At 47.9% G+C, this 27,277-nt stretch overlaps 2 protein-coding genes across 2 annotated transcripts; both read right to left on the bottom strand.

Moving 5' to 3' along the window:
- Positions 1-3,782: 3,782 nt before the first annotated feature.
- On the bottom strand, positions 3,783-8,149 carry LOC109439360 (kallikrein-7). The gene is made up of 6 exons (XM_074315584.1): positions 8,107-8,149; positions 7,694-7,823; positions 7,089-7,242; positions 6,614-6,861; positions 6,200-6,336; positions 3,783-4,566 (listed from the first exon to the last, which is right to left on the bottom strand). The coding sequence occupies exons 2-6, from the start codon at positions 7,764-7,766 to the stop codon at positions 4,411-4,413; spliced, it is 768 nt and encodes a 255-aa protein (XP_074171685.1). The 5' UTR covers positions 7,767-7,823; positions 8,107-8,149; the 3' UTR covers positions 3,783-4,410.
- Positions 8,150-12,994: 4,845 nt separating this feature from the next.
- On the bottom strand, positions 12,995-17,923 carry LOC109452493 (kallikrein-7). The gene is made up of 4 exons (XM_074315592.1): positions 17,799-17,923; positions 16,552-16,799; positions 16,173-16,309; positions 12,995-13,736 (listed from the first exon to the last, which is right to left on the bottom strand). Exons 2-4 carry the CDS (start codon positions 16,781-16,783, stop codon positions 13,581-13,583), a joined length of 525 nt encoding a protein of 174 aa, XP_074171693.1. The 5' UTR covers positions 16,784-16,799; positions 17,799-17,923; the 3' UTR covers positions 12,995-13,580.
- Between the last annotated feature and the right edge of the window lie 9,354 nt (positions 17,924-27,277).

Genomic DNA, 27,277 nt, shown 5'->3' with positions numbered 1-27,277 from the left:
CTCTCTCCCTGACTATGGCGGGATGTCTCCATGTCTGTCTCTCTTTTACTCTATCTGTCCATCTCAGCCTCTACCTGTGTCTCTCTATCCCTCTGCTTCTTTCTCCATCTTTTTCTCTGTGTCTGTCTTGCCCCTTTCTTCTCCAAATCTTCTTTGACACTCTCTAATCTCTCTGCTTATCTTCCCTTAGGTTCCCCCTGCATTTTGAAGAGAAGCGTGTGCGCACACACGCATGTGCACCGAGGGTGTTAGATGCTGGGGAGCTGGAAGGAATGACATGAGGGGCGGTGGGGAAACTAATGGGACACGGAAGGATTTGGGGACTTGATGAAAGTCAACATGCAGGGAAGGACATGGAAATAAGTAGGAATGCAAGAAAATTTGAGAGTAACGTCGGAGTGTGGAATGGGGGCACCAGGAGCGGTGGAGGAAATCTAGGAGGATTTGAGGAGGTGAGAAGGCTCAGTGTGTATGAGAAAGGCAGGTGTGGGCTGGAGGAGCGAGGGTGTGTGTGACTGAGAGCAGGGAAATGACGATGGGTGTGGCGACCACAGGGACCGGCCGCTGCAGGGCGTGAGAAGAAAAATGGGGCCTTTCAGGAAAGTCATTGGGTAAGAAGCACAACTGATCTAAATAATGTCCACCTCTGCACCAGCTTGGGCCTGGTACTACATTTCTTTCTTGCATTAAATCTATTTGTCACCACTTTTCCTGGGCCCCATCTCTCCCGGAACAAAAACCAGTTCAGCATTCAATGTACTCTTTGGAGCTGTGCCCCCGGGCCCCCGGCTTCTCCCAGGTCCTTCACATTATGTGCCCACTGAATTGAGAACCCAGCATCCTCCCAGACACCAGGCTGGACCTCTCACAAACTGTTGGTCCCCAAGCCCTGCCCCATGGCCTCCCCTCTCTGTGTGGTTCCCTCCTCTCCATCCCCATGACCCCGGCCTCAGTTCAGAGCTGCTCCTCTCCCACCAGGACCACCATCCCAGGCTCTTCCCCCTCTGCTGCGTCCTTCACTTAATCCCAGAGCGTTCTTCGTGCACCCAGAGCTGACGCTACCCTCTCTTGCTCACAGCTCTGCCCTGGGTCCCCCATCATCCTGGGGACAAAGTTTCAAACACTCAGCCTAGTGTCTGAAGACCTTTAGTACCCAGACCAGTGCTGGCCAGTGGAAATATAATGCCAGGTACACATGCACTTTCCAAGTTTCTAGTAGCCACATTTTTTAAAAAAAGTAAAGAGAAACTGAAGGAGTTTGTTTTAATATCTCATTTAACTCAATACGTCCAAAATAGTCACTCCAACATGAAATCAAAATAAGAAAAGTTTAAAGAGATAGTTTGCCATCTTATTTTTTTGTGCAATTAGAGTTTGGAATCCAATGTGTCATTTACATGTCAACAGCACATCTCAATTGGAACCCGCCACATGTCAAGCAGTAGGGAGCCACCGTGGCGAGTGGCTGCCATATCTCATGGCACAGCTCTGCCCACTTCTCTCGTTGTGGTCCAGCCCTGGAGATTATCTGAAGTTTCCCTGAACTACGGCATGCCCGCTGACCTCTGGGCGTTCGCCCAGAGTGCCCCTCTCACCTGATCCTGGCAAGAACCTGGCCTTCAAGTCTTTGCTTAGACACCACCTCCTTCAGGAAGCTTTCCCTGAACACCACCCGATTTCCACCTGTTCCGGTTGGTTTAGTCACTCTCTCATCTAGGTTTCCGCAAGGTAGGTGCCTCCCTCAAGTCACCCTGCACCATAACCATCTGGATTCACATCCGTCTCCCCCACTGGACCATGAGCTCCTTGAGGGCAGGCACCGAGCCTGACTCACCCCTGTGTGCCAAGCAACTGCACAGGACTTTGCCCAGAAGACGCCTTAGGAAATGTCAACCAAATGACTAAATGACTTCATTACACCCACTCCCATTTTGCAGATAAGAAAACTGAGGCTCAGAAAGAGCACGTTAATTGCTCAACACCAAACACCCGGGAAATGGTGGGGCCTGAACTGGAGCTCAGCTTCCAACATGGCAGTGGACATGACCCATCTCTTGGCGCCCCTACTGGGTCTACCTTAGGAGAGTATGGCATGACTAGATCTGGGAGGAATTGTTGAGAGCCATGTGGGAAAGGAGGGAGGTGGTAGGTGGTGGGGAGTGGAGGAACCTCTAAGAGAGAGAGTGAAGTCCCCAAGTCCAGGCACTCCCCAGTGGCCGTCCTGGCTTTGTCTCCCCACAGGCCATACGTGTTTACTTATGGGGTGTTTTTCTCCAAATTGACGTGCTCTGCAAAGTCTTCAATCAAGAGAATGTTTTTTAAGAATACTTTATGAGAGAATAATCAGGAAAAAGTTTCCAGGTTACAAACAATTAAAAGCCAACATTCACTGAGGCTTATTCTGTGTTAGACAATGTTCTACCACTTTCTGAATATTATACTGATTTAATCTTCATAACAGCCTTGGGAAATAGGTGCAACTTCTCTCATTTCAAAGATGAAGGGCGGCCGGATGGCTCAGTTGATTGGAGTGTGAGCTCTGAACCACAGGGTTGCTGGTTCAATTCCCACATGGGCCAGTGAGCTGCGCCCTCCACAACTGGATTGAAGACAACGAGCTGCCGCTGAGTTTCCGGAGGGGCGGCCGGATGGCTCAGTTGGTTAGAGCGCGAGCTCTCAATAAGGTTCCCAGTTCAATTCCCCTTTGGGATGGTGGGCTGTCCCCGCTGCAACTAAGATTGAGGACAGCACTGGACGTGGAGCTGAGCTGCGCCCTCCACAACTAGATTGAAGGACAACGACTTGGAGCTGATGGGCCCTGGAGAAACACACTGTTCCCCAATATTCCCCAATAAAATTTATTTAAAAAAAATATGAAGGAACAGGGGTTGGGAGCTAATGTTCTCAAAGGCAAATAGCTTCCAGGTGCTAGAACTGGGATTGGAACCCACGAAGCCCAGTTTCTAGAACTAGTGCCTTTAGCTACTATGCTATCCTATATGCCCCCATAAAATTATTTTAAAAAATTCAACAAGAGGACTACCTCAACTTATTGCAAACCAACCCACCCACCCCCAGACATGTACAAAGGAGCTGGAAAGAGAGGCAGGGCCAGGCATCTCCAGCCCCATGTAGTGATGCGAGAGGTGTCCTGGACAGGAGAAGATCCCTCTGCCAGCAGTCTGAGGTGTGACTGCTTCTGGAGCAGGAGTCCATGGGGTGTGGCCAGACTCTGAGTCACAGGGACTCCTCCCTCCTCCCTCCTCCCTTCCAGAGGCTGTTCCCTGCCTTCTTTGAGAATAGGAGCCCACCTACCCGGGTTCCCACCCCATCTTCCTCTTGCACTAGGCACTCTGGGTGCTCATTTTGGCTGCCCCTTGTGGGACTCCGGTGTCCCCTAAACCTGCCAGCCCTACCTTTCCTGAAAACCTCCATCCCTCTTTACCTTCAGTCTCTCTCTCTCTCTCTCTCTCTCTCTCTCTCTCTCTCTCTCTCTCTCTTTCTCTCTCTTTCTCTCGTTTTATAAATGGGGACAACTGAGATCTAGAGAATGGAGAGGAACTGAGTGGGAGTGTGGGAAGGGGAGGGGCAGGTTGAGGGCTCAAAATCGGATGCATTTTTCTTTCCTGTCTCCCTCTGTGAGGGTCTCCTCTCCCCAATTTTAGCTCCTCAGAAATTCCACCTGTATTTTCCAGGTTATAAAAGTGCACAGGCACAGGAAGGGAAATGGAAGGAAGGAGGCACCCCACGAACACCACCACATGCAGGTTGGTACATGCTCTTTCAGGTTTTATTCTGTGACTATTTCATTTACATGGCGAGGTACACATGCATATACATTTTTGGATCTTCCTGTCTTCACTTAACATCCGACAGCATAAACATCCCTGCACGGCACTAATGACTCTGCATAATCATCCTGAACAGCTTCACCAATATTCTTGTCACAAATCGGGTCATGACTTACATAAACAAGCCCCGCATTGGGGACATACTCAGTTTCCACTGTTTTACTATGACAAATAATGTGATGAATTCATCCTTTGCTCCATGTTTTGGAGTTACTAGAATTACTGGGTCAAATGTGGTGAATAAGTGTCTAGATTCACCTTGCTCAACTGCCTTCAGTACAAATTGTATCAATATAAAATTCCAGTGGTTGAGACTGCTGGTCTTACTGCATCTTTACCAGAACTGAGGTATTTGTGTTTCTTGCTTTGGTGGGTATCAGGTTTTTTGTTTTTTTTTCCCCCCCTAATTTAATTGGTTTACACACATGTCATATTGTTGAGGTTTTAGTGAGTATTTGAGGAAAGGTAAAGTCAAATATGACTATAGGTCATCGATGTCGTTATTTCTGTGAATTTCCTGTTCAAGGCGATCTGATGGAGAGATAGGAGTTTCGACAGATTAGCGATGCTTTCTCATGGTCTGATTTATCCAGTCGACGTACTTGCAGACCTGGGTATAGACACCTGGGTCGTTGGGCTGGCCACAAGGGAAAGTTCCCCAGGATACCAGGCCTTGCAGGGTGTCATTGCAAATCAGTGGTCCTCCCGAGTCACCCTGAAGGAAAGAGAGCAGATTAACTTTGGCTTCACACCAACCAGCACTGGGGTCTCATACACCCCACAGTTATCAGGTCCTTGTCCTGCCAGACCACAGTCTTCCATCCTGGCCAATGGGAGGAGACTCATTGTCTCTGTAGACCAATGGGAGAGCAGAAACTAATGCTATTATGGAAAAGACAAACAGGGCTCCCTTAAGACATTGGCTGAAGCCCCAGGCAATGGGACCAATCACAGGGAAGGGATGGAGCTTCTGGAAGTCAGCCCCATTTATTTTCCCTCATGAAGGACTCAGGGTCAGGCCAATGGGAGAAGGAGCATTATCCCCAGGGAAGGGAGACAGGGCAGTGCTGCAAATCAGAGGCAGGACCAATAACCTACTTCACAGGGCCCAGTGCAAAATAAAAAAGCAGGCCCCCTTGCTTAAAAGTTATGAATTTCAAGACAGAGTGCATTAAACCAAATGTGGGACTGTCCCGAGTGAGGGGCTCCATGTCCCTGCACAGCTTGTACATTCATGAAGCAGGTCCTCACTAGCGGACAAGGGAACTCCCCCCATTCTCTAGGACACAGAGTCCTGTTCCATCACCCCTCTCCCTAACACACATCATCCAGCAGTGCCTGAATGTGAGGGTACAGGTGTGAGCAAAGAGAGTGGGGGTACAGAGAGGGACAGGGTCAAAGAAAAGGAGAAGAGAGAGGTAGAGAGAAGGATGGGGAGAGCAACGGGGATGCAGGAGGGAGTGGGGAAAGTGGCAGAGATGGAGGAAAATAAAGACTGACATAGGCAGACTGCTGAGAGAGAGAGAGAGGGAGGGGGAGGGGGAGAGAGAGAACAGATGGGAACAAGACAATGAAATTAGGTGTAAAGAGAGATGTGGGAAGATATTCAGGGACAGAGAGAGAGGTGACAGAGACGAGCACAGGGAACAGAGAGGAAGGGGACTCCTTCTTTTCCCAGGACCAGGACCTGGGTGAGGTGCGTGAGACCTTACCTTCAGGCATGAAATCTTAATGATCACACTAAATAGTATTTTAATGCAATACCTTGAGAATCAAATTTAATGTGAAAAAATTCCACAACAAGCGCAGTATCCCCATTTTAGATAAAGACTGGGTAACTACGATTCTGGGCTGAACAATATGAGAGCCCGAGACTAATGGAAAAACTAGGTAAAACTAATCGCTCTTTATTGAAAATTCTGATATTTTGCTAATTCTGGATATTCTGCATGGATTTTTAAAAATACTGTGTTAGAATTTGAGTAATTGTGGCCACTGCGTTTTTGGTCCTCCTCATTTTCCTCAAAGTTCGGGCTTATGGCCATTGATTGCCTCATTCGCTTCCCCCAGTCCCAGCCTCATTTTCCCCCTCCAGCCCCTCCCCTTCAGCTGTGTGCCCATCCCAGGGTCACACCAGCCCCATGGGCTCCCACTCTGACTCAGGCGGAGCACCGGGTAGAGAGAGTCAGGAAAGTGGGCCTGGGGGTTGGGGGGTGCGAGGGAAGGCTCAGCACCAGGGTCAGACCCTCAGATTCTGGATGGAGGGAGGACAGGGCCCTGTGCTGAGAGGAAGCAGGACCGGGGTGGGGGGGGAGGTGGGGGGGAATGGGCGACGGGGGACGTCTCACATTGCAGGCGTTGGTCTTGGAGTTGGGAATGCCAGCACACAGCATGGATTTGCCCAGCAGGTCCTTGTAAACTTTCTTGCACTCCTGGGAGGAGATGAGCCTGACATCTGTACACATGAGCTGTGTTGGATAGGTCACTGGAGAAGAGTACAGGTCAGTCAGAGGCCTGGAACTAGAAACTCTGGGTGCTAAAGGTGAGAGGATGTGGTCCCTGGGCCTTGAAGGAAGAGGGGGTTGTGGGGCTCAAGACTATGGTCATCAAAAGGGGCATAACTCCTGGGTTCCCGGATCTGAGGGAGGAGGGGCTGGGGTCAGGACTCCCGGGTCTGAGGGAGGAGGGGCCGGGGGCCTGGGCTCCTGGGTCTGAGGGAGGAGGGGCTGGGGCCAATGCCCAGGGTCACTGAGCAGCCTCACCGTCAGGGCTGGTGGTGGTGCCCCAGCCAGAAACAGTACATGTGGTCCCAGGGGGTTCGCAGCGGGAGGGCAGGTTAACTTTCCTCACGTTTGATGACAGCCTGGCCGGCCTACTTAGCTTCACAAGCATGATGTCATTAACGTGGGTCTGCGTGGAGTAGTTGGGGTGCACAAATGACCTTGTGGCCCTGATCTTCTGGGATCCCCTACTGCTCAGCTGATCACCGCCCATGTGCACATTGTACTCACTGGTGGAAGAGGGCGACATTCAGAGGGAGACACTGCGACTGAGGGAAGGGACAGAGCCCCACAGAAGGAGAGGAACAGTAACCCATAATGGGGTACAGGAACCCAGAGACAGGAGGACAGACACACAGAGGGGGCACAAAGACCTAGATAGAGGGGCACAGAGACCCCTAGAAGGGGATAGAGACCCAGAGGGAGGGCTGAGCCTGTGGCACCCACTGCCACGTACTTCATCTTGCAGTGGGCGGCGGTGAGCACCCACATCCTGTTGACCAGCACGCCTCCACAGTGGAGCTCATTGCCCCTGAGCAGAGCCACCTGCCAGGGATGAGAGCCTCTTGGACATGGAACCCCATCAATAATCCTATTACCTTCATCCTGGGCTGGATGGAGACATGGAGAAAAATGTGGGCAGCAAGCTCCTGGGCAAAGCTAAGGCATCAGTAGAGGGATTTGCACAGACAGACGGAGAGACAGACAGACAGGCATGGAGAAGGGCAGGGCAGAAACGGACAACGGTGCAGAGAAAGCTGCATGGAGAGAGGGAGCCCGCTCAGTAACCCAGGGGAGTGTCTGGTCTGGAGGCCACCCCAGAAGCCGATGGGAGGGACACTGAGTGCAGGAGAAGGCCTGGAGGACACACAGACTCAGGAGTCAGAAGGAGGCAGCAAGAAAGGGGGCACAGGCAGAAGAGTCTTATCTTCATGGGAGGAAGCTGCCGCGTGGGGAGGGGTCCTGACTCAGGGACTCCTGGTAGAGAGGGCATCCTGGAGAGGACAGGTGGGGACGCTGTGAGGCCCAGGGGCAAGGTCAGACCTCCCAGAGGGCCCTCACCTTCTCTATCTGCAGATCCCAGGGCTGAGGACCACAGTAGGATCAGCAGGGGCGTGAGAAGGGAACCTGCCATGTGGCCTCTCTGAGCGTCTGAGGCAGCCAGGTGGAGGCAGGGCCTGTCCTGCTGGGGCTGCAAAGACAAAGAGTTCTGGAAGCAGAAGTCCTGGTCCGCTGTCTTAGGAGTTCAGGTCCCTATAGTCCTTCCCCTGGTGACCCAGGAATCTGGCCTCCCATCTCTTCCCATCCATTAGTCTGTATCCCCAGTTCCTTTCCCTCAAGAAACCCAAAATTCCAAGCCCCTGGCCCCTCATCTCAGAATAAGGAATTGAGACCCCCCCCCACCCCCCTCCTCAGGAGCTATAGCCCCCGTCCAGCCAGCACCACTCCCTACCCCAAATGAGGCCGCTTCTCACCTGGGGAGGGTCTGGTCTGATCTGGGATCCAGGTTAGGTTGGGAGCCAAGCATGTCCAGCCCTACGCAGGGCGGCCCTCTTATAGCACACCTGCCTCCACCCCCAGCACCCTGGGGTGCAGGTGGATCCGGCTCTCAGACACCCCCTTCCTGCATTTGTGGTTATCTGGAACCCCTGAGGCAGCTAAAGCAATAGGCCAGCACTCTACCTCCACCCTCCCTGCTGAGGCCAGGTGGGGGCGGCACCCAGCCGGTTCGCCCCCACACATTCTGTCCCTGGTGGCAGCTACCCAGGGAGGGACCAGATGCTGGCTCTGAGGACAGAAGCAGGAGTCAAGGAACAGCAGAGCTGAGTAAATGGCTTTGACCTGGGCCCTCCTCTGTGGCCCTTTTTCTTGCCCTCACCCCCTCGCAGGGGTGGCCTAGACCATACACCCCAACTCTGACCAGCCTGTGGGAACTTGTCCAGGCTGAATCCTATGTGTGTCTTTGAGCCTGAACTCAACCCCAACCCTAATATAAGGGTATGAATGAGAAAGAGACGGCTTTCCTCCACCCACTAAATGCTTACCGTTATCACTTAGTCTGTTCTCATGTTACACATAGATTTCTATAAATATTATGGTTTATAAACAACAATGTACTAAACATTTTGTAATGTAACCTTTTATGTACTCCATAAAATATCTTGAACAATTTTTCCTCTTAGTACATTTAGATCATTTCTCCTTCCTTTATAACTGTTGCATAATATTTCATACTATAGTTCTATTCTGATTGCTGTAATCTGTTTCAAATTGAAACACATTTGGATAGTTTTCATTACAAAAGTGGTGAGATAAATTTTATTTTGTGTGTATTCATCTTTGCTCATTGATTTCATCCAAGAAGTATCCACTGAGCATTTACTCTGTGCCAGAAACTATTCTGGTTCCTGGGGATCCAGCATCAATAATAGAGAAAAAACTTCTTCATAGCAGCTCCCGTTCAATGGGTGGAGACTTGGAATAGAAAAATAAGTACATGGGGAGTTGGGTGAAAAAGGGGAAGAGGTTAAAAAGTACAAATTGGTAACTATGAAACAGTCAAGGGGATGTAAAGTGAAGCACAGGGAATATAGTCAACAATATGGTAATAACTATGTACAGTGCCAGGTGGGTACTAGACTAGTCAGGGGGATCACTTCATAAATTATATAAATGTCTAACCACTATGCTGTACACCTGAAACTAACATAAAATAATGTTGAATGTCAACAGCAATTGAAAAAATAAATAAAAATTTAAAAAATAAAAATAAGTACATAAAATACATAGTTTGTTAGCTGGTGATAAGGGCTAAGGGGGAAAATAAGAACAGAAAAGAGAGAAAGGGAAGTATTGGTTCCCTCCACCCTCAGGGAGCCCTGGGTGATAATATTAGGAAAGACGGTTGGAAAGACTTCATGTGCAGGTGACATTTGAACAAGATCTTGGAGGTGGTGGATGGATTTACGTAGCTACTTAGTCTCAAGTCAGATCCCAAATCTGATCCCAAACCATGAATCCAAATCCAATCCTAACTTGAATCTCTATCTGGAAACCACATTAACCAACACACCCAAGCCTACCCCCAGTGCTACCTCCTTCCCAGCCCTCCTCCCACATCCTCCTTCAGACCCAACCCTTTATATGCTTAAGAAACACATACTGAGCACCAGCTACCTGCCAGACTGGGCTCGGTGCTGAGGGTACAGTGGTGCACAAGCCTGGACAGTCCTTTTCTTTAAGAAACTGATAGTCAAATGTAAAAGAAAAAAATAATCATTGATAAACAAATGAAAAATTACAACTACAATGTGTGCTCTGAAGTAAAGGCGCAGTGTTATGAAAGCAGTTCCAGGGGTTTTGGACCCAGGAAGTGACAATAAGCTGACAGTGGAAAGAACAGGAAGCGTGAACCAAATATCAATCTGGCTCATGTAGGAAGGATGGATTTGAAGGATCTGTGGAGGCACGAGGAGGCCATTGTTGTCCAAACGAGAGATGTCGATGACTTGGTAAGGCCCTTGGGAGGGGGAGAGGGTGATAAGGAGGTGCTTGCTCAGCATTCTGTTAGAAAGAGGAAAGGAGCCTCATTTCTCTGAAGGCCTGTTATTCATTCCTAAATCACCAAAACTCCTCTTCTGCTGTACTTTGCACATTGTCAGTGTTTTTAGTTATTTAATCTGACTTTCTTGCTAAAGCCTGGTTTCCACACAGAGGGAACGTCTGATGTACATGGGTATTTTCTTTCACACCTAGCCAAGACCAGGGAACATAGGAGACATTTAAATAACTGCTAGTCTGCAAATCTCTGCCATCCACAGATCTGCCAATGTTAGACTCAATCCTTCCTCGATCCCTCCGCCACACAGCAAAGGGTGTGATAGAAGAACTTGACTTCACAAGTCAGAATAATCCAGGTGTGAACCTCATGTGCCTTCCCTGTGATTTCAGGTAAATGACTTCATTTTTCGGAGCCTCACTTTGCCCCATGCTTTCTGAAGTCGGGGGAGCAAACCTGCCTCTCAAGGCGAATGGGAGGATGAAGTAAAATGCTGAAAGAGGAATGAATTCAGGGCTCTGTAGGCACTGAATCCACGTTAGCTGCCTTCCCCCACCATCCAGGGAATGAGGAAGCTCCTACTTCTTGCCCTACCCACTGTGTGACGTGTCAGGCACTGCTCAGACCTGGTCGCTCTGCCTACACAGGTCCAAGCCAGGATTGTGTTCCCTGTTTCTATAGATGAGAAAAGGGAGGATTGTAGGCGGTTAGGTAACTTGAACAAAGTCATTCAGCTCAGGAGTCAGGAGCGGCAGAATTCGAACGCTGGGGATTCTTGTGGTACCACCATTGCACAAACCCATACTCTGAGGAGGAAATTTCCCTGGGACACCCTGACAAACCCTCGGAGTCTCCTATGGTGGAAAACAGATGCAGAGCCTCATGGGTCTATTAAGGACGCATGCCTCCACGTTGGCGAGAGCACTGGATCCCAGCCCTCCTGTGCCCTTGGGTTTGGTCCCAGCACCTGTTCCTAAATCCCACCCCAACACACCGCCTCGTGCCTCCCTCACCTTCAGGGCTATGAGTATGTCCTGAACCTTTGCCTGATGACTCATCTTGCTCATTATCTCACTTGAGCACTGTCATGCCAGCTGTGCCTTGCCCTGGGGGATCCTGGACACTGTGGGCCTGGAACTTCCTCCTTCAGCCCCTTGGGTTCTGAAGGCCAATTGTTTCTGACTTCCTGGATTCACTTACCCCTCCTTCAAGAGCAGCTTCCCACGTCTTTTGGGAAGCGGTCCCCTCATATCGTTCTGGCGAAGCTGTCAAACATGCTTCTCCACACCTCCAACCCACTGGGATGGAGGCATGACCCAGGCTAATCCAACAGGAGCACTGCTTCCTTCCTAGAAATACTGACTGATCCAAGGGGTGGGCTCTGGTCAAGCTGGACCAATCAGAGTTCTTCCCTGGGGCTGATATAAGATGCCAGCAGAAAAGAGATCTTTGTTTCTGTTTGGTTTGCTTAATTGGGCCTGTCTGTAGCTGCTAAGTTGCCTCCATGTCTACACAGGCTCAAATGAGATCCACAGGAGAAGGAAAGAGACAAGATATGGGAAACAGGTCACACATGTGGGAGAGAGAAGCAGAGACAGAGAGAGGCAGTCAGAATGACAGAGAAGGAAAGTGTCCCAGAGAGACAGAAAGAGAGCTGAGTGGCTTAAGTCACCATTTCAAGAACTTGAAACTCTGGCACCCATGTCTCTCCTCTGACATCATAAATGTTCCTCTGGGTCTGCGGGAGGAGGGAGCTTGCTGACATGACTCCTGGGTCTCACAGAAGGGGTCTGAGGGCCTCACTTCCTACTTTCTGTGAGAGAAGTGCTCCCAGCCTCTTCTGTGCAGGAAAGCAATGGCTGCAGAATGTCTGCAATGTGAGGAAAGGTGGGGAGTGGGGACCAGGGAGACTCAAGATGGAGATAAGATGATCTGAGGAAGGATCTGGAGCATGTTGGCCAGAAAGGAATTCTTGGAAGAAACTGGAAAGACAGGTATGAGTGGGGAGTCCTGGGCTGGAGAAGATCCCTCTGTCAGCAGAGTCTGAGGTGTGACTGTCCAGGGAGCCTCTGAGAGCAGCAGTCTGGTCAGTGGGGTCAGGCTCTGAGTCACAGGGACTCCTCCCTCCTCCCTCCTCCCTTCCAGAAGCTGTTCCCTGCCTTCTTTGAGAATAGGAGCCCACCTACCTGGGTTTCCACCCCATCTTCCTCTCGCACGAGTTACGCTGGGTACTCATTTTGGCTGGACTTTGTGGGACCCTGGGGTCCCCTCTGCCTGCCAGCCCTACCTTTCTTGAACACCTCCTCCCTCTCTCCTAGTTTGTCACTTGTGAAATGCTCAGAACAACTTCACATCACTTCTCACCCTGAAAAAGCAGTCATTTCTCTACTCTCTCCCTTCATCCCTCTTTACCTTTAGTCTCTCTCTCTCTCTCTCTCTCTCTCTCTCTCTCTCTCTCTCTCTCTTTCCCTCTCTCTCTCTCCTTCTCCTCCCCTCCCCTTCCTCCCTCCTCTCTCCTCCTTGTATTATGGATGGGGACACCTGAGACCTGGGAAATGGATAGGAAAACACACTGGACAGAGGGAAGGGCAGGGTGAGGCCTAAAAATCGGATGCATTTTTCTTTCCTGTCTCCCTCTGTGAGGGTCTCCTCTCCCCAATTTTAGCTCCTCAGAAATTCCACCTGTATTTTCCAGGTTATAAAAGTGCACAGGCACAGGAAGGGAAATGGAAGGAAGGAGGCACCCCACGAACACCACCACATGCAGGTTGGTACATGCTCTTTCAGGTTTTATTCTGTGACTATTTCATTGACATGGCGAGGTACACATGCATATACATTTTTGGATCTTCCTGTCTTCACTTAACATCCGACAGCATAAACATCCCTGCACGGCACTAACGACTCTGCATAATCATCCTGAACAGCTTCATCAACATTCTTGTCACAAGTCGGTTTGTGGTTTACATAAAAAATCCATGAATTGGAAAATGCTCAGTGTTTCCACTGCTTTACTATGACAAATAACGTGTTGAGTTCAAACCTTGCTTTACTTTTTGGATTTACTAGAATTACTGGGTCAAAGGTGGTGAAAAAGGGTCTCCATTTACCATGTGCAGTAGACTTCCATAAGAATTGTATCAATATATAGTTCCAGTAGCTGAGACTGCTGGTCTCACTGCATCTTTACCAACAGTGAGATTGTTTTGTTTTTTATATTGTTTTAGATTTGTGCTCATTTGATTGGATTACACATATGGTATATTGTTGCGGTTTCAATGACCTTTTGAGGAAAGGTAAAGTCAAATACGACTATAGGTCATAGACGTTGTTATTTCTGTGAATTTCCTGTTTTGCACGTACCAATGGAGAGATGGGAGTTTGAAGAGTTTAGCGATGGTTTCGCATAGTCTCCTTTATCCAGTCGACAAAAGTGCAGACCTGGGTATAGACACCTGGGTCGTTGGGCTGGCCACAAGGGAAAGTTCCCCAGGACACCAGGCCTTGCAGGGTGCCATTGCACGTCAGTGGTCCCCCTGAGTCACCCTGGGAGGGAGAGAGCAGATCAGCTTTGGCTTCACACCAACCAGCACTGAGGTCTCATACACCCCACAGTTATCAGGTCCTTGTCCTGCCAGACTACCCTGGCCAATGGGAAGAGATTCATTGTCTCTGTAGACCAATGGGAGAGCAGGTTAATACTATGATGGAGAGGACAAACCAGGTTCTCTTAAGACATTGGCTGGAGTCCCATCCTTACGGACCAATCACAGGAAGGGGGCGGGGCTTCCAGAATGCAGAGCCCCATTCATTTTCCTTCATCAAGGACTCAGATTGGATACAGCCAATCAGAGAAGGGGCATTATCCCCAGGGAATGGATACATGCCCCTTAGCCAGGGAAGGGAGACAGAGCAATCCCAGAAACCAGGGGCAGGACCAATGACCTAATCACAGGGCTCAGTGCAAAATAAAAAAGCAGGTCCCCTTGTTTAAAAATTATGAATTTTAAGATAGCAGTAGGAGTGCGTTAAAGCAAGTGTGGGACTGTCCCGAGTGTGGGGCTCCATGTCCCTGCACAGCTTGTACGTTCATGAAGCAGGTCCTCACTAGGGAACAAGGGACACCCCTCCATTCTCTAGGACACAGAGTCCTGTCCCATCACCCTTCTCCCTAACACACACCACCCCGCAGTACCTGAAAGTGAGGGTTCAGATGTGAGCAAAGAGAGTGGGGGTACAGAGAGGGACAGGGTCAAAGAGAAGGAGAAGAGAGAACTAAAGAGAAGGATGGAGAGAGCAACGGGGATGAAGGAGGGGAAAGAGAAGCAGAAATGTAGAGAGTGATTTAAAAGGAAGAGATGGAGGCAAATAAAAAGGGGGGGAGTAGGGATGGAAGGGAAGAGAGAGAGAGAGAGAGAGAGAGAGAGAGATTACAGAGGAGAACAAGGAAATGAAACTAAGTATAAGGAGAGACATGGGAAGATGTTCAGAGACAGAGAGAGAGGTGACAGAGACGAGCACAGGGAACAGAGAGGAAGGGGACTCCTTCTTTTCCCAGGACCAGGACCTGGGGGAGGTGCGTGAGACCTTACCTTCAGGCATGAAAGCTTAGTGATCACACTAAATAGTATTTTAATGCAATACCTTGAGAATCAAATTTAATATGAAAAAATTAATGACAAACGCAGTATCCCCATTTTAGATAAAGATGGAATCACTACCATGCTGGGCCTAACCAAATGGGAGCCTGAGACTAATGAAAAATTCAGTAAAAACTTATCGCTCCACCTCACCGCAGTCAGAATGGCGATCATCAACAAGACAAATAGTAACAAGTGTTGGAGAGGTTGTGGAGAAAAAGGAACCCTCATACACTGTTGGTGGGAATGCAGACTGGTGCAGCCGTTATGGAAGGCAGTGTGGAGGTTCCTCAAAAATTACGAATAGAATTGCCATATGACCCAGCAATCCCTCTCCTGGGTATCTACCCAAAAAATCTGAAAACATTTATCTATAAAGACACGTGTACTCCAATGTTCATTGCAGCTTTGTTTACGGTGGCCAAGACATGGAAACAACCAAAATGCCCTTCGATAGATGAATGGATAAAGAAGTTGTGGTATATATACACAATGGAATACTATTCGGCGGTAAGAAAAGATGATATAGGAACACTTGCGACAACATGGATGGATCTTGAGAGTATAATGCTGAGCGAAACAAGTCAGACAGAAAAAGCAGAGAACCATGTGATTTCACTGATATGTGGTATATAAACCAAAACCAACAAAAGAACAAGACAAACAAATGAGAAACAGGAACTCATAGACACAGACAATAGTTTAGTGGTTACCAGAGGGTAAGGGGCGTGGGGGGTGGGAGATGAGGGTAAGGGGGATCGAATATATGGTGATGGAAGGAGAACTGACTCTGGGTGGTGAACACACAATGGGATTCATAGATGATGTAATACAGAATTGTACACCTGAAATCTATGTAATTTCACTAACAATTGTCACCCCAATAAATTAAAAACAAACAAACAAACAAAATCTTATAGCTCTTTTTTGAAAATTCTGATATTTTGTTCATCGTGGACTTTTTGCATGGATCATTTAAAAATAAAAATGCATTAGAATATGATTTATCTTGGTCACTGAGTTTTTTGTGCTCCTTAAAGTTTGGGCTTGTGACCAGTGTCTGACTCCCTCCCCCCAGTCCCAGCCTCATTTTCCCCCTCCAGCCCCTCCCCTTCAGCTGTGTGCCCATCCCAGGGTCACACCAGCCCCATGGGCTCCCGCTCTGACTCAGGCGGAGCACCGGGTAGAGAGAGTCAGGAAAGTGGGCCTGGGGGTAGGGGGTGCGAGGGAAGGCTCAGCACCAGGGTCAGACCCTCAGATTCTGGATGGAGGGAGGACAGGGCCCTGTGCTGAGAGGAAGCAGGACCCAGGGCTGGGGCGGGGCGGGGTGGGGGGGTCTCACTTTGCAGGAATCACTGTTGGAGTTGGGGAGGCCAGCACACAGCATGGACTTTGTCAGCTGATCCTTGTAAACTTCCCTGCAGTCTTGGAAGGAGAGGAGGTTGACATCCGTGCACATGAGCTGTGATGGAAGGGTCACTGGGTGTGGGGGGGAAGAGGAGCCAGTCAGATGCCTGAGCCTGTGGACTCTTGAGTGCTAATGGGGAAAGAATGGGTTTCCTGGGCCTTGAATGAGAGAGTGCTGGGGACTCAACACTATGGTCATGTAAAGGAACCTGAGTGCTGGTCCTTTGGGTCTGAGGGAGGAGGCTTTAGGGACCAGGGCTCCTGGGTCAGTGGGCAAAGGGGCTAGGGCTTGTGGATCAGAGAGGCAGCCTCACCGTCAGGGCTGGTGGTGGTGCCCCAGCCAGAAACAGTACATGTGGTCCCAGGGGGTTCGCAGCGGGAGGGCAGGTTGACTTTCCTCACGTTTGATGACAGCCTGGCCGGGCTACTTAGCTTCACAAGCATGATGTCATTAACGTGGGTCTGCGTGGAGTAGTTGGGGTGCACGAATGACCTTGTGGCCCTGATCTTCTGGGATCCCCTACTGCTCAGCCGATCACTGCCCATGTGCACGTAGTACTCACTAGGGGAAGAGGGCGACATTCAGAGGAAGACACTGTGACTGAGGGAAGGGACAGAGCCCCACAGAAAGAGAGGAACAGTAACCCATAATGGGGTACAGGAACCCAGAGACAGGAGAATGGAGACCCAGAAAGAGGGGAACTGAGACCTAGAGACAGGAGATGGGATCTAGCGAGAGGGAGACAGAGACCCAGAAAGAGGAGAGAAAGACCCAGAGAGGCATGATAGAGACCTGCAGAGGGGGAACAGTGGTCCAGAGAGAGGGGACCCAGAGACAAGGGGCAGAGACCCTAAGAAGGGGAACTGGGTCCCAGAGATGGCGATGCGAGCCATAAAGGGAGGAACAGAGACCCAGACAGAGAGCTGGAGTCCCTGCAGCACCCACTGCCACGTACTTCATCTTGCAGTGGGCAGCAGTGAGTACCCACATCTCGGTGACCAGCACGCCTCCACAGTGGAAATGACTGCCCCTGGACAGGGCCACCTGCCAGGGACGGGAGCCCTTTGGACATGGAACTCCATTAATTATCCTTTCCCCGGTATCCTGGGCTGGATGGAGACATGGAGAAAAACGTGGGCAGCAAGCTCCTGGGCAAAGCTGAGGTATCAGCAGAGGGATTTGCACAGACAGACGGAGAGACAGACAGACAGGCACGGAGAAGGGCAGGGCAGAAACGGACAACGGTGCAGAGAAAGCTGCATGGAGAGAGGGAGCCCGCTCAGAAACCCAGGGGAGCGTCTGGTCTGGAGGCAACCCCAGAAGCTGATGGGAGGGACACTGAGTGCAGGAGAAGGCCTGGAGGACACACAGACTCAGGAGTCAGAAGGAAGCAGCAAGAAAGGGGGCACAGGCAGAAGAGTCTTATCTTCATGGGAGGAAGCTGCTGCGTGGGGAGGGGTCCTGACTCAGGGACTCCTGGTAGAGAGGGCATCCTGGAGAGGACAGGTGGGGACGCTGTGAGGCCCAGGGGCAAGGTCAGACCTCCCAGAGGGCCCTCACCTTCTCTATCTGCAGATCCCAGGGCTGAGGACCACAGTAGGATCAGCAGGGGCGTGAGAAGGGAACCTGCCATGTGGCCTCTCTGAGCGTCCGAGGCAGCCAAGTGGAGGCAGGGCCTGTCCTGCTGGGGCTGCAAAGACAGAGTTCCGGAAGCAGAAGTCCTGGTCCCCATGCCCCTCCCCACTCAACCCAGGAGCCCAGTCCCCCAACCCCTTCCTCCCTCAGACTCAGAAGTCCAGGCCCCAGACACCCTTCCCCCAGGGACACAGGAAACTAGCCTCCCACCCCTCCCCATCCATAAGACTTTATCTCTGGTTCTTTTTCTCCTAAGACATAAAACTGCAGACTGCCAGTCTCTCATCTCAGAAAAAGGAGTCCAGGCACCCCACACCCCCTCTCAGGAACTGGAGTCCAGCTCACCTCACCTCTGGACAAAAAGAGGCCCCTTCTCAGCTGCGGAGGGCCGGATCTGATCTGGGCTCCAGACTAGTTTGGGAGACAGTTGTGTCCAGCCCCGTGTAGCATAGATCTCTTATAGCACCCTACCCCCATCACCCTGGGTTGCAGGTTGAGCCGGCTCTAGGTCGCCCCCTTCCTGCGTTTGCTCTTATCTGGAATCCCTGAGGCAGCTAAAACAATTGCCCCACGCTATCTCTACCTTCCCTCCTGAAGCTGGATTAAGGCAGTAACTAGCTGTTTTGCCCCCAGCACATTCTGGCCCCACCATGCCTGGTGGCAGCTACCCAGAGAGGGACCAGATGCTGGCTCTGAGGGGAAGGAGCAGGAGTCAAGGAACAGCAGAGCTGAGAGAATGGCTTTGACCTGGGGCCTCCTCTGTGGCCCTTTTTCTTGCCCTCACCCCCTCGCAGGGGTGGCCTACACCATACACCCCAACTCTGACCAGCCTGTGGGAACTTGTCCAGGCTGAATCCTATGTGTGTCTTTGAGCCTGAACTCAACCCCAACCCTAATATAAGGGTATGAATGAGAAAGAGAAGGCTTTCCTCCACCCACTAAATGCTTACCGTTATCACTTAGTCTGTTCTCATGTTACACATAGTATTCTATATATGTGTTTATAACAAATTATCTGTACTAAACTTTATTTAATATAACCTTTTATTTACTCTATAAAATATCTTGGACAATTTTTCCTCTTAGTGCATTTAGATCATTTCTCCTTCCTTTATAACTTACAAAATATTCCATGCTATAGCTTTATTCTGATTTATGTCAACAGATTGTTTGCATAACAATCCTGTTTCAAATTGAAGAACAATTGGATAGTTTTCATTATAATAATGATGGGACGAATTTCTTTGTATATTCATCTTTGCTCTTCTGACTACTGGAGACACAGCACCAATGAAACATTAAAAATTCCTTTCCAGGGCTGGCCCGGTGGCTCAGGTGGTTAGAGCTCCGTGCTCCTAACTCCGAAGGCTGCCGGTTCGATTCCCACATGGGCCAGTGGGCTCTCAACCACAAGGTTGCCAGTTCAATCCCTCGAGTCCCGCAAGGGATGGTGGGCAGCGCCCCCTGCAACTAAGATTGAACACGGCACCTTGAGCTGAGCTGCCGCTGAGCTCCCGGATGGCTCAGTTTGTTGGAGTGCATCCTCTCAACCACAAGGTTGCTGGTTCGACTCCCGCAAGGGATGGTGGGCTGTGCCCCCTGCAACTAGCAACGGCAACTGGACCTGGAGCTGAGCTGCACCCTCCACAACTAAGACTGAAAGGACAACAACTTGAAGCTGAACGGCACCCTCCACAACTAAGATTGAGATGACAACAACTTGACTGGAAGTACACACTGTTCCCCAATAAAGTCCTGTTCCCCTTCCCCAATAAAATCTTAAAAAAAAAAAAAAAAGTTAATGAAAAATTAAAACAAAAAAATTCCTTTCCAGAGGCTCTTGTTCTAGTGGATGGAGACCTTGAATAGAAAAATAAGTATATAATGTTGCGTTCGGATTCCTTTGTCTTCATTTTTTGGGTATTTTTTGTATGGTTTTGGTTTATGGTTACCATCTAGGTATTTAGTTTAATTGCATTCTAAAAGCACTACATTTTTACTCCCCCGTCCACTCTTATGTTTTCGATGTCAGGTTTTATATCTTTTTGTTTTGTGTATCTCCTCGTTACTTTTTGTAGTTATAGTTAATTTTGCTACTATTGTCTTTGACCTTCCTATTAACTTTTTAAATGGTTGATTCACAGTGATTATTGTATATTTGCCTTTACAGTGAGATTTTGTTTTCCTTTCCTATATTTTCTTATTTCTGGTTATGGCCTTTTCTTTTCTACATAAAGAAGATCTGTTAACATTTCCTGTAAGGCCAGTTTACTGGTGGTGAACTCCTTTAGTTTTTGTTTGTCTGGGAAACTATTTCTCCTTCAGTTCTAAATGATAACCTTGTTGGATAAAGTATTCTGTATCTTAGATTGCTTTCTTTCTTTGAGCACTTTAAATATCTCCTATCACACTCTTCTGGCTTGTGAAGTTCTCCTGAGAAATCAGCTGATAGCCTTATGGGGTTTCTTTTGTATGTGACTTCTTTTTTCATTTTTGCCCTCTTTAAGATGACTCTTTATCCTTAACTTTTGCCATTTTAATTAGAATATGCCTTGGTGTGGGTCTCTTTGGGTTCTTGTTACAACACAGCAATTCCACTTCTGGGTATTTACCCAAAGAAAAGGAAAACACTAAACGAAAAGACATATGCACCCTTACGTTCATTGCAGCATTGTTTACAATAGCCAAGATATGGAAGCAACCTAGGTGTCCATTGATAGATAAATGGATAAAGAAGATGTGGTACATATATACAATGAAATATTATGCAGCAGTGAAAAAGATAAAATCATGCCATTTACAACATGGATGGACCTAGAGGGTATTATGTTAAGTGAAATAAGTCAGGCAGAGAAAGACAAATACCATATGATTTCATTTGTATGTGGAATCTAAAACAAACAAACAAAACAAAACAAAAACAGACTCATAGAAACAGAGAACAAAGGGAGGGCTACCAAAGGGATGGGGGCATGGGTGAAAGAGGGAAGGTGAATATAGTTAATAATATTGTGATAACTTTGCATAGTGGTTACTAGAACTGGTGAGGTGATCACATTGTAAGGTATAAAAATTTTGAATCACTATACTATACATCTGAAACTAATATAAACAATATAAGATTTTATACTAGTTATACATAAATTGAAAAACATTTTTTAAAAAGAAAAATAAGTACATAAAATACATAGTTTGTTAGGTGGCAGCAAGTGCTATGGATAAAAATAAGACCAAGGAAGAGGGTAGGGAAGTATTGGTTCCCTCCACCCTCGGGGAGCCCTGGGTGATAATATTAGGAAAGATGGTTGGAAAGACTTCATGTGCAGGTGACATTTGAACAAGATCTTGAAGGAGGTGGTGGATGGATTCATGTACCTATTTGGGGGCAGTGAATTCCAGGCAGAGAAAACAGGCAGGTGAGTAGACCTAGAATGCTCTAGCAGGGAAATCTTTTTGGCTGGAGCTGAATGAGCAAAGGGGAGACAGGTGGGCAAGGAGGTCAGAGACATAACAGGGCTTGAATGATACAGGGACCTGAGGACCAATGTTGGACTTTGGCTTTTACTCTGAGTAAGATGGAAAACCATTGTCTGATCATTCCCTGATGGCAAATACATAAATGTGGGATTGGGCCCAACTTCTAAATCAGACTCCAAAATGTGATTCATTCCTCAGCTCTGAGTCCAAATACGATCTCAATACTGACCCCTAACACAATTCTACCTTTGTCCCATAATTTGATGCAGCATAGAAACCATTGTTACCTACCCAAGCATTCAGTGCTTCTGCCTTTCTATCAGAACCGCAGTTTTGTTTGGATAATCTTGTATTTTCATGGTGACCACAAATAAGCTTTACAGCACCAAGCATGGGAGACATGTTGCTTGTCAGTGATTGGCTTAGACATGGACATGTGATGGAGTCTGGGACAAAGAAGGGTGAGGGGAAACCCTGGACCACTTCTGGGAGATGATCCTTTTTTCCAAAGCGAGACAAATTCTCTTTTAGTATGTTAGGTGGTGTCCCTTCTAATTTCTGGATGGAAATTTGGGAACTGTGGCAGCCCTCCTGGGACCATGGAGGGAACTGGCTGGTGGACCAAGTGAAAACACTGTAGATGGCCAAACAGAGAGATGGAGGTAACTGGGGTCTTGATGAGGTCGCTGAACTGGTGAATTAACCCTCCATGGACCTTCTTCATCTCATGACATCTTCAGGTTTCCTCTCTGGTCTGGAGATTTTTTGATTCCCACAGCCAAAATCTTTCTTATGAAGACATCAACCTTGAGCCCAAATCTCAAGTCAGATTCCAAATCTGATCCCAAACCATGAATCCAAATCCAATCCTAACTTGAATCTGTATCTGGAAACTACATCAACCAACACACCCAACCCTTCCTCCAGTGCTACCTCCTTTTTCAGCCCTCCTCCCACATCCTCTCTCAGACCCAACACTTAAGAAACACATACTGAGGGCCGGACCTGTGGCTCAGGCAGTTGAACCTCCGTGCTCCTAAGGCCGAAGGCTGCCAGTTCGATTCCCAGATGGGCCAGTGCCAGATGGCTCAGTTGCTTGGAGCGCAGGCTCTCAACCACAAGGCTGCCGATTTGACTCCTCGACTCCTGCAAGGGATGGTGGGCTGTGCCCCCTGCAACTAACAAGGGCAACTAGACATGGAGCTGAGCTGTGCCCTCCACAGCTAAGATTGAAAAGACAACAGCTTGACTTGGAAAAGTCCCAGAAGTACAGACTATTCCCCAGTAAAGTTCTGTTCCCCTTCCCCAATAGAAAAAAAAAGAAAAAGAAATACATACTGAGCACCAGTTACATGCCAGGCTGGGCTCGGTGCTGAGGATACAGTGGTGCGCAAGCCTGGACAGAGTCCTTTTCTTTAAGAAACTGATAGTCAAATGTAAAAGAAAAAAATAATCAATCATTGATAAACAAATAAAAAATTGCAACTACAATGTGTGCTCTGAAGTAAAGGTGCAGTTATGAAAGCACTTCCAGGCAGTTTGGACTCCGGAAGTGACAATAAGCTGACTGGAAAGAACAGGAAGCGTGAACTAGAAGAAAATGGAAGGGGCCTGGAGAGGGTATCATGTACAGAAAACAGCCTGTGCAAAGGGCCTGCGATGGAAGGGGAGTACAGATGGAACTCAGGGAAGAAAGGTTGGTGGGAAACAGACAATGAAGGACCTTGCAGGTCATGGTGAGTTTGACTTTATTGTGTGGACAATGGAGAACCACTTGGACATTAGTCAGGGAAGTGAAATAACAAGATTTGCATGTTTCAAAATATCAGTTTGGATTTGAAGGATTTGTTGAGACATGAGGAGGCCATTGGTGGTGTCCAAATGGGAGAGGATGGTGACTTGGATAAGGCCCTTTGGGAGGAGGAAAAGGTGACGGATTCAAAATGCATTTAGGAGAGAAAATCAACAGGTCATGGTAATAGATTGAATGGAGGTTGTGGTGAAAGACTTGGAGACGTTAGGACTTCAAGGTTTCTTGTTGATGGACGTGGTGCCGTTCACCGAGAAGGCATGGTCAGGTATCATAAAGCACTAACGAGGGAGGGAGAAAGACTTCAGTTCCTGATTTCCAGCATAATTCTAACTCCAGTCTTTATTTTGGCACAACTCTCAACATCAATGTCAACACAACCACAGTCTTTTTTTCTTTTCTTTCAGTAACAGTTGACATTTAATGCTATTTTATATTAGCTTCAGGTGTGTAACATAGTGGTTAGACATTTATATAATTTACGAAGTTATCACCCCAATTAGTCTAGTACCCACTTGGCACTGTACATAGTTATTACAATATTGTTCGCTATATCCCCTATGCTGTAACACAAGCCCAAGTATTAACCTGAAACCTGAAGTTTTACATAATCCTAACCCTCAGTATTGGTTTATCTTTGATTATCTCCAATTTACACCTCAACATGGTACTTACTTCTGGACCAAGCTCTTGACTCCAAATATCAACTCAAGCTACAATTTACACTTCACTCAGCCTTAATCCGGTCTCTTGATTTGAACCCTGAACCTCTAACTGTAAGGTAAACTCATCCTTGGCCCAAACACTAGATGTCACCATAGCCTCAGTCTCAAATCGGACCCAACTCACAACTCAGACTTTAGTCTCCATCTCTGTCATTTTCCAGGAATTTCACATTGAAATCCTACCCATGAACCCATCCCCAAGTCACATCTGACATCAATCCTAACACTCTGACCCCAACCCCAGCCTTCTTCTCATTCCCAACCCAATTTTACCTGCAATCCCTTCCTCATTTCCATGTCCAATTTTTCTCTCCCACCCCTTCATCAGCTCTACACATAACTGTGACTATTCCTTTCACCAAAATTCTAAAATAAAGTCTACCAACTAACAACATACTAACGTCGATCCCATATATTGACTAAATATATTCAAGTTACATTCCCAAACCTGCCTCTCAAGGCGAATGGGAGGATGAAGTAAAATGCTGAAAGAGGAATGAATTCAGGGCTCTGTAGGCACTGAATCCACGTTAGCTGCCTTCCCCCACCATCCAGGGAATGAGGAAGCTCCTACTTCTTGCCCTACCCACTGTGTGACGTGTCGGGCACTGCTCAGACCTGGTCGCTCTGCCTACACAGGTCCAAGCCAGGATTGTGTTCCCTGTTTCTATAGATGAGAAAAGGGAGGATTGTAGGCGGTTAGGTAACTTGAACAAAGTCATTCAGCTCAGGAGTCAGGAGCGGCAGAATTCGAACGCTGGGGATTCTTGTGGTACCACCATTGCACAAACCCATACTCTGAGGAAATTTCCCTGGGACACCCTGACAAACCCTCGGAGTCTCCTATGGTGGAAAACAGATGCAGAGCCTCATGGGTCTATTAAGGACGCATGCCTCCACGTTGGCGAGAGCACTGGATCCCAGCCCTCCTGTGCCCTTGGGTTTGGTCCCAGCACCTGTTCCTAAATCCCACCCCAACACACCGCCTCGTGCCTCCCTCACCTTCAGGGCTATGAGTATGTCCTGAACCTTTGCCTGATGACTCATCTTGCTCATTATCTCACTTGAGCACTGTCATGCCAGCTGTGCCTTGCCCTGGGGGATCCTGGACACTGTGGGCCTGGAACTTCCTCCTTCAGCCCCTTGGGTTCTGAAGGCCAATTGTTTCTGACTTCCTGGATTCACTTACCCCTCCTTCAAGAGCAGCTTCCCACGTCTTTTGGGAAGCGGTCCCCTCATATCGTTCTGGCGAAACTGTCAAACATACTTCTCCACACCTCCAACCCACTGGGATGGAGGCATGACCCAGGCTAATCCAACAGGAGCACTGCTTCCTTCCTAGAAATACTGACTGATCCAAGGGGTGGGCTCTGGTCAAGCTGGACCAATCAGAGTTCTTCCCTGGGGCTGATATAAGATGCCAGCAGAAAAGAGATCTTTGTTTCTGTTTGGTTTGCTTAATTGGGCCTGTCTGTAGCTGCTAAGTTGCCTCCATGTCTACACAGGCTCAAATGAGATCCACAGGAGAAGGAAAGAGACAAGATATGGGAAACAGGTCACACATGTGGGAGACAGAAACAGAGACAGAGAGAGGCAGTCAGAATGACAGAGAAGGAAAGTGTCCCAGAGAGACAGAAAGAGAGCTGAGTGGCTTAAGTCACCATTTCAAGAACTTGAAACTCTGGCACCCATGTCTCTTCCTCTGACATCGCAGCCATTCCCACAGCTTTCTTAGCCACCTAAGTGAACCAATACCCTCTTATTTTTTTTTTTTTATATATATCCTCTTATTCTTAAGCCAGTTTGAACTGGGGCTCTGACACTTGGTATCCAAAAGTTCCCTGACTAAGGCAGAAATAAGCTCCTTATCTGCGTAGCTCGTTGCAGCTTTTGTCCGTGCCTGGTGCTCTGATGCTCTGCCAGCCTGCACAGCCCACAATTCTATTCTTTAATTCCTGATAGACTTTGGACAAGTTCCTTTTCCTCCTTGACCTCAGTCACCCACCTCCTTAATACCAGAAATCAATCTTTAAGTCCTGTCTGGTTTATCTGTCCTTAGGGACATTTAAATATCACCTGGATATTGGCTGATATGAAGGAATTATTATTAACTCTGTATGGTGTGATAATATTAACTGGTTATGTTTAAAAACCATCATTATTTTAGAGAAGGGGTTGCCAAACTTTTGTCATAAGGGCAAGATAGTAAATATTTGAAGGTTGTGGATCAAGAGACAAAACCAAGGACACTATGTAGGTACTTCACAAAACAGAAGAGAAAATAAATTTCCTTACATTTTTAAGTGACATATCTCAAAATATATTAGTAATCATTTAGTACAATTTTTATCATATAGGTCTTTTATTTTATTTTATTTTATTTTTGGGGTCTTTTAATGAGAAGAATCACTTTTTTGGGGGGGTAATATTTTGCTTAACGAAGGTTCTGAGTTTGGGTTCTCTGTCATCAAAACAAATACTAAAAATTATTTTTAGCTCTTGAAATTTGGCCTACCAGCCCTGGCTTGCCAAGTCCTGTTTCAGAAATACATTCTGAAATATTCAAGAAGAAAATGATGGCCAAGATTGGCTTCAAATTATTCCAGTGTTACGGAAATATGTGGGAGTATGAGTGAAACATGAATTGGTTTTGCATTTTTCATTCTTAAGTTGGATGGTAATGTATGAAGTTTCATCATATTATTCTATTGTATGGAATAATACATTTTCCATCATAAAAATCATGTGATGATTCTTTAGGTTGAGATGACCCTTGGATAGCAGAAACACATCCCTGACACTAGGAGTTTAGCGTCAGGCATGAAAGATTTCCTCAGGATTTCTGGTATTGGGGGACTTCCGTGAAGGATCAGGGAGGCTGAGGTATGCAGGCATCTCACACATCTGCACCCCTCATGGAGAACCGCCCGGTCCACAGCCCTGGGTGGCTATAGGTCACATCACATGACTCCAAACAGCCACTGATTAGATTCTGGTCACCTGACCAGAATGCAGTCAAACCATTGGCCATTCAGTGGCCTATGATGTGGCTGAAGGAGAAAAGTTGATCTGGACCAATTGAATTTTTCTTCATGAGACTCTGATCTGAGAAACCCTGGGAGAGTGGAGCAGTTGGTTGTAGTCCTTAAAGGTGAAATTCAAAGGTTGTGAAGTAGAGAGGAGGAAGGCATGAGGGAGCTGACACTCTGACAATGCAGAAGCTAAAGTAGAGGAAGGAGTTACAGAGTCAAGCAGATGAGTTAGCTGGTTGGTAGCAAGACAGCCATGGCACACTGGAAGAGACATGACATAGACATAGAGGGGAGCCAGTGCCTATCTTGTTGCAGTTTATTTATGTCCGTATAACAACTACCCACTCCACACACATCTTT

Source organism: Rhinolophus sinicus, linkage group LG11, assembly GCF_036562045.2.
Source record: "Rhinolophus sinicus isolate RSC01 linkage group LG11, ASM3656204v1, whole genome shotgun sequence".
Taxonomy (NCBI): Eukaryota; Metazoa; Chordata; class Mammalia; order Chiroptera; family Rhinolophidae; genus Rhinolophus; species Rhinolophus sinicus.
This window is presented reverse-complemented; position numbering and strand designations above follow the sequence as displayed.